This window comes from Notolepis coatsorum, assembly GCF_963971535.1.
Source record: "Notolepis coatsorum genome assembly, chromosome: 20".
In the NCBI taxonomy this organism is placed as follows: Eukaryota; Metazoa; Chordata; class Actinopteri; order Aulopiformes; family Paralepididae; genus Notolepis; species Notolepis coatsorum.
In genome coordinates, this window is record NC_140184.1 from 2,022,831 (window position 1) to 2,036,332 (window position 13,502).

Below are 13,502 nucleotides of genomic sequence, written 5' to 3' on the forward strand. Positions count from 1 at the left end.
AAAAGTATTATATAACCAGATATCAATTAGACATAGCAGCGGTTTTTATAGATTGAGGGGAGGAGCCTAATTTCTGATGATGACGAGATTACATTAGGCAGAAAGAAAACAAAAATAACAGTAAATTGTCATTTTACTCTGAGCAAAATCACACCACATTGAATTACTTTCTCTGAATGTTTTGTTTTGTAGCAGGTCATATTGTTATAGCCGCCTTCTTTAGTGATCTGGATGTCCCCGTTCAAAACCACCGCAGTGCTCCATCTCCTCATTATAGTCTCTGTCTTTACTAGATGCCAAACCCAAGGCTAATAAATGGAGGCTAAGTCACCAGTCAATCATTCAATGGGAGATGGGGGTACGGGCACATGCTCAGATTTCCCTGTTGGAGTGTTGGGCTGTAAATGGTGCATTTACTGTATATAGCAGCTTTTATCCAAAATGCTTTACAATTTGTTCCTCACATTTGACCCATTCACTCTCACATTCACACACCGACGCGGAGGCGACCATGCAAGGTGCCAACCTGCTCATCGGGAGCAATTAGGGGTTAAGTGACACTTCAACGCGCTGCCGGGGAGGAGCGGGAATCGAACCGGGAACCTTCCAACTACCAGACGACCGCTCTATCTCCTGAGCCACTATCGCCCCAATTACTGACTGAATTCAGCAGCAGATCCACCTGTTGGTGGCCTTTGACATACAAATTGTAGTAAGACTTAAAAACACAGATCTATGATAATTCATAAGCATGCTCATTATGAAGAGCGGGAATCAAACCGGGAACCTCCGGATTACCAGATGACTAGTAATTAGTACCGTTCATGTACTATTTCACAGTCGGAACCTTGTTCGTTCCCGTATACCAGACATCAAATGAGCTGGGAAATTACACAATGTGAATTATAAAAACAGAATAAGTGGTGCAATTTATAATCTTATAAAAATAGAGCAAAAGAAACAACAGTAATTACAACCTGTGAATTGATCGTGGGAATAAAAAATTTAAACGTATTTTGATCCAATCGGTTCCAGATGTTATTGAACCGGTTCCCGGTTGGAAAACGGGTCTCGGTTCCCGACCCTAGTAGTGACACGAGTTAAGTCTTCCTGATTGAACGCCAATAACTAAGATTCATCTGGACACAAAATTAGGTGTTTGCAAACAGGCCCACCTGTGTCTCCAGCGGGTTGGCTAGGAGGAGGATTCCGGTCGTGAGACTTTATGTGGCTCTCCATTTGTCTGCGGATGGTAACAGTATAGAGACACTGTAGACATCTATACAGGCCCCCGGTTGTTTTCTCCCATCGAATGCGTCTGTTGAAGGACAAGTCTGTAGAATAGAAAACAGGGGACTGATTAAACGGTGCATTTATATAGCAGCTTTTATCCAAAGCACTTTACAATATTTATTCAAGTTTCAAGTTTCTTTAATAGTTGTCATACAGAAGTACAGAATACTTTTATACAAAATGCTTCTTACTGTTACGCTCCAGAGACTGTGCTAGACAAGATAAGTATGAAATAAAATAGTATAGCATGTAAAATAGAAGTAAAAAAAAAAGGTCACAGTGTTCAGTATAGACATATGTACAATGTTCGATGCAGAATAGAAGTAACTGAGTTACCATACAATATACTATGCAATGTACTAATATACAATACTATATAGTGCAGAGCAGAAATGGGATGAGGTACAATTTAGGTACAATTTACAGTAAGGTGTACGAGTTGTAGTGCAAATCCTTTACCAATAAATATAAAGTGCTGCAGTGTGTTTAGGTGATCTAAAGTGTGGAGAGTGGGTGCTGCAGTGTGTTGTTTGTTTAAGTGAGTGTGTGCGTGTGGGTGTGTGTGCTGTGTGCATTTGATGGTTGTTGCATAGTGTTTATTGTTCGTTGAGCAGCCTGATGGCCTGGGGATAGAAGCTTCTTCTGAGTCTTTCTGTGCTCGCCTTAAGACACCGGTATCGCTTGCCTGACCGCAGCAGTTCAAAGAGGCAGTTGTTCGGGTGGCTGGAGTCCTTGATGATTCTCTTAGCCTTACCCCTGCACGGCTTGTTGTAAATGTTCTGGAGGGTGGGAAGCCCCCCTCCAATTGTGCGTTCGGCTGAACGCGTCACCCATTCACTCACACATCGATGGCAGAGGCAACCATGCAAGGTGCTGACCTGCTCATCGGGAGAAGTTAGGGGCTTGCTCAAGGACACTTCGACATGCTGCCCAGGAATCGAACCGGGAACCTTCCAACTACCAGACAACTGCTCTACCTCCTGAGCCACTGTCACCCCAATTACTGACTGAATTCAGCAGCAGATCCACCTGTTGGTGGCCTTTAACATAAAGATTGTAGTAAGGGGGGAGCTCCAGTAGCTCACCGCGTACCTCGAACGCTATTTCGGCGTCGGGGACAACCGTGCGCGTCACGGATCTGGGGTACACGAGTTCGACTCCCGGACTCGCCGTATTTTCTCAGAGTGTCTTTCCCCCCATCTATACCCCATTCAACCTGTTTCTGTCGGTCATACTTGACCAGAAAAAGCGATAAACGCTAAAAGAACCAGCTGACTGGTCAAAGTAAAAAAAAAAAAAAAAAAGATTGTAGTAAGGACTTCCGGTGATGATGGTGTAGGTGCAAGTCGCGTGTAGGAGGTCTCCTGGTCGAAACTTCAAGATTTACCTACAAACACATTTTTTTTTTAAACGAAGTAACAGACGACAGTTTATATTGAGAATTATCATTCAATTGCAAAATGAGCAGTAAACATAAAGCGCAGAGCAGTGTCTCAACTCTGGCTAGCAAGGTCTCCAAGATGGCGGCGGCAAATATGGAAGCTGACGACACGCACAAAGTAATTCCCGAGACCATATCCATGAACCAACTGGTCATAGAACTGGATAAACAACGAGCCTCACTCCTCATAGAACTGGATAAACAACGAGCCTCACTCCGAGAGGACATTTCGGCTCTAATTCAGGAGTCAGTTAAGCCGCTACAGTCTTCGGTAGACGCACTCCACGAGACGATGAATAGCTTCCAGGGGCGTTTAGCTACCATGGAGACAGGGATTTGGCACTCAACGCATGGCGGCCAACAACGAGATTTCTCGTCGTTGGCACTCAATGTGTTAACAGACAGGTAAGCAAGAATATAAGAAAAATAATAAGAGAGTATTGTTGAATGAGGCCCATTGTGTACTTTGAATATGTTCTCTATGCCCGATTACTTGATGGACATTTTGCTGCCCGATTACTTGACGGACATTTTGCTGTAGAGAAGCTATTACCAGTTGATCTCGAGATAAGAGACTGACGCATAACGTTACGGTTTAACTGCCATTTTGTGGCTCTGCACTCTCAAGAGACGAACGCATTACGTTGCAGTTCGGTTTCCATTTTGTTTGTTTTGCTCATGCCTGAATTGCCCGGATGTTGGGTGCGGTAGATGAAGCAGGATTGTGGCTTTTTGTTTTTTTCACTGTCTTCATGTCTGACATGTCGCGGAGGCGCTGCGTTAGTTATACATTTTTTTTAAAGAGTACCCTTGTGATAGACGTTGTGTTACAGCGGTGTTGTTAATTGGTATACTTATATATATAATTTAGTTAAGAGAGAAGAATGTGTGTTACTGTAATCAAGAGCCCTTTATTTATTTGTATTCTATTTTTATTTAAAGAGAGAGGGATAAATATGATAAAGGTGTCATTTAACATAGTGCTGGGAAGACTGGGAGGGACATGGAGGGTTTGTAAGTAGTACATGGGTGGGTTTGTGTGGGTGGACTGTATGGGAGGGATATGGACAAGGGCGGATGCATGTATATTGTTATTGCTTGGTTTTTAGTTTCCCCCCCCCAACCCCCCCCCTTCCTTCTTCAGTTGGCTCGGAAATCTCACCAGTTGTTGGAGTGTCTTTGCTCCCTACCTAAAGTCTTGATATGATGGGTCATGGTAAGAACCTTCGCTTTATTTCTTGGAATCTGAAGGGTGCCAACCAGCCTGTACAAATTAATAAGGTAATGACTCATCTAAAACAACTCAGGGGTGATATTTTCACACCTTCGGTCTGCAGAGGTCCACTGAATCAAGCGCCCCTGGATAGGGAATATATTTCATTCTAAATTCTCAGTAAGAGCAAGAGGCGCTGTAAATGGTCAATTTACTGTATATAGCAGCTTTTATCCAAAACGCTTAACAATTTGGAGGAAATCCCACATGTTTGTTTTTATATATAAGGCCATCCTAGGGAAGCTTCCCCTATATCTTTCCAATCTAATTAGCTTTGCCTCTAGCAGCTACCATACCAGGTCCACAAGATGGCTACTTTTAATGGGACTTCCTGGTTAAATAAAGGTTTATATAAAAAAAAAAAAAAATTTAAAAACAAGAAAATAAAGAAATCTATATAGATAGTTTAATTTTAATATACAAGTTCTGTATCATGTTATGAGCAAGTCAGTATATGGTTTGCTTTGGCAATGGTAAAAATAAAGCCTTGTTTTTTTTTGTGAACAACTTTTTATTTATAATTTTTTTTGACATGACATACAAACATTTACAGTAGAAATCCACTATAAATTACAGGGCTATTACCGACATAATACTAACAATCATGACAGCCCGGTTTTTAAAATTAAAATAGATGTAGATTAAAGATATACACAGATTAATTACAATACAATAAAACACATAAATGCTCTTGCTCGTTCTTCCCTCCCCCACCGGACCCCCCTTGAATACATCCATTATTTCGCTTGATACCAAGGATTAAAAGTTCATATAATGCTTTATCCTCTCCACCACTTCTAACCAGATTGCTATGCTGGCTTCATTAACACCTAGAATTTGTGCGGTAGATATCTCTAGGTAAATCACATCAAGATAGGTAAGAATCCATACCCTCCGACACATTTTATCAGGTTGAATCCAGCGTGATGCTATTAGCTTTTTGGCAGCCGTAAGACCGGACAAGATTACCCTTTTTATAAGTACAGAGTGTGATAATTGAGAGACATCATTCAGCAACAATACAGAAGGCATTACAGGTATTGTCAAAAACTAAAATCCTGATAATAGTGTGGTTATTTCTTCCCAAAATATCTTAACAGGCGGGCATTCCCAATACATATGCATAAATGTACCACTATAACCGTTTGTACATAAAGAACATCGAGAGTCTTGTTTAAGCCCCATACGGTTCAGTCGAATAGGAGTTAGGTAAGTCCTATGAATAAAATTAAGATTAATCTGTTGATGATCCGGGTTACGTGACGATAGCCGAACGTTTGCCCAGACTTCAGCGCAATCAAAATCTACTTCCAAGTCTGGTATATCCCTCCTCCAAACTGAGTCTAGGGGAAGGACTTCATACGAGGATGTAAGTAAGTGACGGTAAAAGTCCGAGACAAAACCTCTCGATGTCTCCTTTTCATAAAAGAATTTGTGATATCTGTGGTGCTCCAGTGGTACCTTTAATGGGACTCCATGAGCCTTCAAACATGCTAATAACTGTCTGTAGAAATAGTATGTGGAACTGGTGAGGTTAAATTTGTTATGTATATCTTGATAGCTACAGAAACCCGGTTCGTTGAAGATATCTCCCAATGTATGTATGCCATTCTTTTCCCATTTGGGAAATCTGATAGGTTGTTGTGCAATCAGGAGTGTATTGTTATTACATATTAGAGTGTCTATGCCATTTATGTTAGTTAGTAATTTTTTTTTGTGTTTCACGCCATATCCGGATCATATGTGTAATAATAGGGCCAAATTTCATGTTGCATTGCTTAATTGATAGGTTGGTGTATACTACATCCTGCAGTCTATGTGGTGCGACAATGTTTTCTTCTAATGTTCTCCAGGATACGGATGCTTGAGAATCAAACCAGGTGATCAGTGGTCTTAAAGAGTACGCTTTAAAGTAGTAGTAGAAGTCTGGAAATGCTAGACCTCCGTCGGCTTTATTTCTCTGTGCGGTGGATCTTTTTATTCGTGGAGGTTTGTTGTTCCAAATAAATTTATATGTGGCGGAATGTAATTTTTTCCAGTAACCAGCAGGGGGGGGGGGGGGGGGGGGGGGGGGGGGAGGGGAACGGTAGCATTGAACTGAAGAAGTTGATTCTAGGTAAAATATCCATCTTAACTATTGATACTCGGGCCTGTAATGGGTTTTTAAGTTTTGACCACCTGTCAAAGTCATTTGTGATCCTATCTTGGATTCCTGTATAATTATACTTCACTGTTTGGCATATAGTGGGGAATATTTCAACTCCAAGACATCTAAAGTGTTCTACCATTTGTATATTTTCTGGAAGGAGGGTAGCCTTTGCAGTGACATTAAGTGGAAGGAAGGCCGATTTTGGCCAGTTTATCCTAAATCCCGATAGATTGCCAAAATCATCTATCAGCTTGAGAAGATGAGGCAGTGAGGTAGGGGTGGGACGATACATCGATGTAATTATCAACAATCGAATCGGATCGATGCGATGTAATAAGATCGATTCATATCGATACTCTTATTTTGAAAATCCTGTGGCGAGTCTCATATCCGCCCAAGAACAACAGCAGTAGCTCCGTGTGTGTAGATGTTACAGCATAGCATTATCCCTTTCTGTGTGTGTGTGTGTGCGCGCGTCTTTGGAAAGACCAGATGAGGTCAGAGGAGTTTGATGTTTAAATGTTATTTAAACATAAACAATATAATACATAATAAATGTAGGCCTATACATGATCATGCAACATCAACAAATTGTTGTAGGAACTGTTTGGGAGAGGGAGGGTGTGAGTTTTGAGTTCCAAAAAATGTAGCTTAAAGTTTAAAGCTCAATATATAAAAACGTGGCACTTTACAGTGAACAGGAGGTCTATTTGTATTAAAAACAATAGATTGATTTTCCTTTAAATGTCTGGAAGAGCTCAAAAATACAAATGTCAAATGATATTTTCATTACCTTTTTTTTGTTGATCTAAATGTTACTGATTGTGTTAAATGGACATATGATATCATCTCATATCGATCGCAGGCACCTGAATCTAATCGTATCGTATTGTATCGTGAGAGACTTTGTGATATCGGCAAATATCGTATCGTTGTCCAAAGAATCGATATCGTATCGTATCATGATGAAACTGGTGATTCCCACCCCTACAGTGAGGTGGTAGGGTTTTGCATGAACAATATTACATTGTCCGCATATAAACTAATATGATGCTGTGTGCCCCTAATTGAGATCGGCTCTATGGATTGGGATTGTCTTATATACTGTGCTAAAGGTTCTAAGGATAGAGAAAATAGTCCGGGACTAAGAGGACAACCCTGTCTGGACGAGCGCGAGACAGGAAAGAGAGGGGAGGTGAATTTACCTGTTATAACCATGGCCGATGGCTCTGTGTATAGTACTTTAATCATATTAATGAATCCTACTCCTAACCCCATCCTTCCGAGTACTGCAAAAAAAAAACATTTTAATGTAAATGTCTCACCCAGATCCTCCGTCTCCTCCTTCACCTTCAGGGCCTGCTGTCCAGTCTGACCTGGCGTGTAGTGGACCCCGAGCGGCTTTCCTGAAACAGAACAGACAGACGCACACCACACACTCATCGTTAGTTGTATTCAAAGCATTCTATATAGATACGGTTTCATTTTAATATTAGAGTTCTGTATCATGTCATGAGCATGTCAGTATATATATGGTTTGCTTTGGCAATGGTAAAGATAAAGCCTTGTTGAACTTGAGTTCGAAACGAAAACCCACAAACAAAAAGTATTATATAACCAGATATCAATTAGACATAGGAGCGTTTTTTATAGATTGAGGGGAGGAGCCTAATTTCTGATGATTAGATTACATTAGGCAGAAAGAAAACAAAAATAAGAGTAAATTGCCATTTTACTCTGAACAAAATCACACCACATTGAATTACTTTCTCTGAATGTTTTGTTTTGTAGCAGGTCATATTGTTATAGCCGCCATCTTTAGTGATCTCAGATCTGGATGTCCGTTCAAAACCACCGCAGTGCTCCATCTCCTCATCATATAGTCTCCGTCTTTACTAGATGGAAAGGATCACTGCCAAACCCAAGGCTAATAAATGGAGGCTAAGTCACCAGTCAATCATTCAATGGGAGATGGGGGTACGGGCACATGCTCAGATTTCCCTGTTGGAGTGTTGGGCTGTAAATGGTGCATTTACTGTATATAGCAGCTTTTATCCAAAACGCTTAACAATTTGTTCCTCACATTTGACCCATTCACTCTCACATTCACACACCGACGCGGAGGCGACCATGCAAGGTGCCAACCTGCTCATCGGGAGCAATTAGGGGTTAAGTGACACTTCGACGTGCTGCCGGGGAGGAGCGGGAATCGAACCGGGAACCTTCCGACTACCAGACGACCGCTCTACCTCCTGAGCCACTGTCTTCCCAATTACTGACTGAATTCAGCAGCAGATCCACCTGTTGGTGGCCTTTGACATACAAATTGTAGTAAGACTTAAAAACACAGATCTATGATCATTTATAAGCATGCTCATTATGAAGAGCGGGAATCAAACCGGGAACCTCCGGATTACCAGATGACTAGTAATGAGTACTGTTGTGAAGGGCCAGATTAAACCGAATATATATATTTATTTATATATATATATTTAATTCTATTTGTATATTCTCTAATATTCCCTGATATCCCTTGTATATTCCTTGTACAATATGCATTGAATATCCATTCTAGCCTACTGAACATCCCATAATAGTCTCCATTCTACTATTGGTCGAGACCTTGGTGCCAGGCTGCCATACCCCCCAGACCCAGTTCAAACGTACCGCTCAACATGTACGAACAAGTCCTAGTTCCGCGTAGGAATCTGGCTACCGCACCACTAACGGTACTATTTGTTCATAGTGCGTATATATACTGCGCTACTAAAGTAGGACTTCCTTTTTAGTCCAGTTTCTTACCCTCCAATAGAGTGACAGACGTAAAGCCTCCCCGCGACGCCACGTGTGGGAGTAAGGCCAAGTTCGGCCTACCATCGGTATTGAGACATCGTGTATATTAATATTTGAATAGTCATATTTGGCACTATATCGTCGAGTTGGACGTAGTCTATTAAGCTAATAATAGTCTGTTAATATATAGTGCTTCGTACGGTGAGAATACTACCGTAGTCAGCACCCCATCGTTTCGGGCAGAGAACTGGCTGCTTATCCAGGGTGGCCGACCCCATGTGAGGCTGCACCCGAGGAGCCCCAGAGCCGACGAGCGAGTGGACCTGCATACCGGATTATTCTACCGACGACAGCCCGCCTTCCCAGGCACGGATTATGCTTTGTATACAGTGATTATTCTATGGATAAAGACCAACACTGCCGTGTGTTGGAAACCCCCCCCCCCCGGAGAGGACGACAGGTGAGGAGACGCTCTACACGACGAGGTCGCTTCACGTCTCTCCATCGTGGACCGGAGGAAGCCGGCCCATAGAGAGTCCAACTGCTTTCATCTGTGGATCGAGGATCGCTGAGGCACCGAGCCGCACAACCGTGGGTTCTCCCAGGATACCCTCGGCCAGACGGATACAGCCAGACTCTACCCCCCCCCCCCCCTTCTCCAGTTGTCTTACAAGCGACCGGAATTCCCCCCTAGTGTATCCAGTTCTATAATCATTAAAGTATCATTGCTATTATTCCTTAAATATTCCAGGTTGTATATTTACCGCCTGCGCCACCAGAGATTGGACGTTCTCTATTGATATACCAACGAATACTCATTTGCCATAAAAGTGCATCCTATTTCAAATCATAAATGTAATTAAGTGATTGCTCTACATACCTTTTGCTATGTATTAATTATTATTAAACGCAGACTTTCGACTTGGTACATTTGTGTTGGATCGTTTCATCTACGTGGGAGTGTTTACCATAATTATTTATGCCTAGTACTGGGTGGCCAGAGACTAAAGTACAAGAGGTAGTGGTAGTAAGTATCATATCTAACAATACAGTCAGGGAATTGTACCCCTCAGTTACAAGTACCGTTCATGTACTATTTCACAGTCGGAACCTTGTTCGTTCCCGTATACCAGACATCAAATGAGCTGGGAAATTACACAATGTGAATTATAAAAACAGAATAAGTGGTGCGATTTATAATCTTATAAAAATAGAGCAAAATAAACAACAGTAATTACAACCTGTGGGAATAGAAAATTCAAACGTATTTTGATCCAGTTGGTTCCAGATGTTATTGAACCGGTTCCCGGTTAGAAAACGGGTTTCGGTTCCCGACCCTAGTAGTGACACGAGTTAAGTCTTCCTGATTGAACGCCAAGAACTAAGATTAATTTGGACACAAAATTAGGTGTTTGCAAACAGGCCCACCTGTGTCTCCAGCGGGTTGGTCGTGAGACTTCTTTATGTGGCTCTCCATTTGTCTGCGGATGGTAACAGTATAGGGACACAGTAGACATCTATACAGGCCCCCGATTTTCTCCCATCGAATGCGTCTGTTGAAGGACAAGTCTGTAGAATAGAAAACAGGGGACTGATTAAACGGTGCATTTATATAGCAGCTTTTATCCAAAGCACTTTACAATATTTATTCCTCACCCATTCACTCACACATTCACACACCGATGGCAGAGGCAACCATGCAAGGTGCTGACCTGCTCATCGGGAGAAGTTAGGGGTTAAGTGTCTTGCCAGTTTATCCTAAATCCTGATAGATTGCCAAAATCATCTATCAGCTTGAGAAGATGAGGCAGTGAGGTGGTAGGGTTTTGCATGAACAATATTACATCGTCCGCATATAAACTAATATGATGCTGTGTGCCCCTAATTGAGATCGGCAATATGGATTGGGATTGTCTTATATACTGTGCTAAAGGTTCTAAGGATAGAGCAAATAGTCCGGGACTAAGCCCTGTCTGGACGAGCGTGAGACAGGAAAGAGAGGGGAGGTGAATTTACCTGTTATAACCATGGCCGATGGCTCTGTGTATAGTACTTTAATCATATTAATGAATCCTACTCCTAACCCCATCTTTCCGAGTACTGCAAAAAAAAAAAAATTTTAATGTAAATGTCTCACCCAGATCCTCCGTCTCCTCCTTCACCTTCAGGGCCTGCTGTCCAGTCTGACCTGGCGTGTAGTGGACCCCGAGCGGCTTTCCTGAAACAGAACAGACAGACGCACACCACACACTCATCGTTAGTTGTATTCAAAGCATTCTATATAGATACGGTTTCATTTTAATATTAGAGTGCTGTATCATGTTATGAGCAAGTCAGTATATGGTTTGCTTTGGCAATGGTAAAAACAAAGCCTTGTTGAACTTGAGTTCGAAACGAAAACACACAAACCAAAAGTATTATATAACCAGATATCAATTAGACATAGCAGCGTTTTTTATAGATTGAGGGGAGGAGCCTAATTTCTGATAAGATTACATTAGGCAGAAAGAAAACAAAAATAAGAGTAAATTGTCATTTTACTCTGAACAAAATCACACCACATTGAATTACTTTCTCTGAATGTTTTGTTTTGTAGCAGGTTGTTTTGTTATATCAGTCATCTTTAGTGATCTGGATGTCCCCGTTCAAAACCACCGCAGTGCTCCATCTCCTCATAGTCTCTGTCTTTACTAGATGGAAAGGATCACTGCCAAACCCAAGGCTAATAAATGGAGGCTAAGTCACCAGTCAATCATTCAATGGGAGATGGGGGTACGGGCACATGCTCAGATTTCCCTGTTGGTGTGTTGGGCTGTAAATGGTGCATTTACTGTATAATATAGCAACTTTTATCCAAAACGCTTAACAATTTGTTCCTCACATTTGACCCATTCACTCTCACATTCACACACCGACGCGGAGGCGACCATGCAAGGTGCCAACCTGCTCATCGGGAGCAATTAGGGGTTAAGTGACACTTCGACGCGCTGCCGGGGAGGTCCGGGAATCGAACCGGGAACCTTCCGACTACCAGACGACCGCTCTAGCTCCGGAGCCACTGTCGCCCCAATTGACCTATTGCAAAGCCCCGCCCCTAAATTCCCTTTGTCCAATCATATTCTATCACGTGTAAGGCTCTTTGTGGAGGTCCGACAAGCTTGCAACGCTTGCGAAAATGGTGGAGCGTTGTGCTTATGGTGTTTGCAAATCAGATAGCAGATATCCCACAAGTTTAGAGGGGGGAGTGATATTTTTGCTGTTTCCTAAACCCAAAGATGCCGGCAGTGGATAAAGAAGTGTGGGATGCCCCATGCCCAGCTGAATATGGCGAATATCAAAAAACACAAATACGTTTGCTCAAGGTAAATACGTGCTAACATAGCTAGCTAGCAAAGATTACATTCACAAATTGGAAAAGAAAATAGTAAGTATCCATTCTCGTGATTGAGTATACTTCTATCAGCGTGTACTGTATTCACAATGAATAGGAGAGCTACTAAATGGTAAATAGCTAGGCTACTAGCTAAGTAACGTTATTGAATTGAAAATGGGGGACCCTGATGTAAACAAGACGAAAGTCTTTCTCTGGTCTGCATCCCCTTAACAATTGTATGTATTGAGCTGTACTGTACTGTAACCATTATGCAATCTGTTAATAAAGTTTTCAATCAATCAATCAAGCTAGGTAAGGTTGAACTTGGGTTCGCCTGGCTAACTTGGGTACTAACGTTAGCTAAAGTCACACGACTACAACTGTAAGCTATGTGTGCTTCTAGGTCGTTTTGTCCATGTATAGTTTTAGCAGTCTTGACTCTGTCATGACCAACTTGGATGACTTGATGCATAACAACATGAAAACATGTCTGAACAGCTGAGCTCTGGTTCGTCTGCACCGACTGGGCCTCAACAATCCAAACTCAAATTCATGAAAAAACGCTGTTATCACTCCTCGTTCATATTCAGAGTGAGCCTGTGTGTTTTATGTCTGCCTAGTCTACCTGTGGTCAAAGTACAAACAAGAAAAACCAACAGGCAATCATTCATTTATATTTTGCTTTAATCTTTATAGCATTTTGTGCATGGACAGCCTACTGCCGACTTCCCTAACCCTGCTGTACAAGTGGTCAACCTCACAAAGGAACAAGGGGCCTGCAGAAAGCCACCAAGGAAACGGTAGTTAACTTTAGACAAACTACAACATTTAATGCCTCTTGTGATTGTATTGTTTTATTCCAAAATAACACAAATTATGGTTGTACAGACTCATGAAAACGTTGCAAGAGGCATCCACCTCCAGCACCATTGAGGAAACCCCAGAAGAGACCGTGTGTGATCTTCAATGGTGAGCGATGATCCCAGAAGAGACTGTGTGTGTGATCTTCAATGGTGAGCGATGATCCTAGCTGTTTCCACATTTCAAGTTCAAGTTTCAAGTTGTTTATTATTTGTCATAATAAAATACAGAATACTTTATGATGAAATGCTCGTTTCTGTATGAGCCCCTGAGAGTGTGCTTCATACAGTAAAAAGAAGTAAGTAAGTAAAAAGTAAGT

At 41.8% G+C, this 13,502-nt stretch overlaps 1 protein-coding gene across 4 annotated transcripts in view; it reads right to left on the reverse strand.

The window, feature by feature from the left end:
- LOC311247448 (uncharacterized protein) overlaps nucleotides 1-13,502 on the reverse strand; it is a 101,564-nt gene that overhangs the window by 34,981 nt on the left and 53,081 nt on the right. For all 4 annotated transcript variants that reach the window (XM_084337887.1, XM_084337886.1, XM_084337885.1 and 1 more), the window contains 4 exons: nucleotides 11,087-11,167; nucleotides 10,378-10,518; nucleotides 7,482-7,562; nucleotides 1,176-1,334 (listed from right to left, as the gene is read on the reverse strand). In XM_084337887.1, the coding sequence (XP_084194013.1) occupies nucleotides 1,176-1,334; nucleotides 7,482-7,562; nucleotides 10,378-10,518; nucleotides 11,087-11,167 (462 nt within the window). The remainder of the gene's footprint in view (nucleotides 1-1,175; nucleotides 1,335-7,481; nucleotides 7,563-10,377; nucleotides 10,519-11,086; nucleotides 11,168-13,502) is intronic.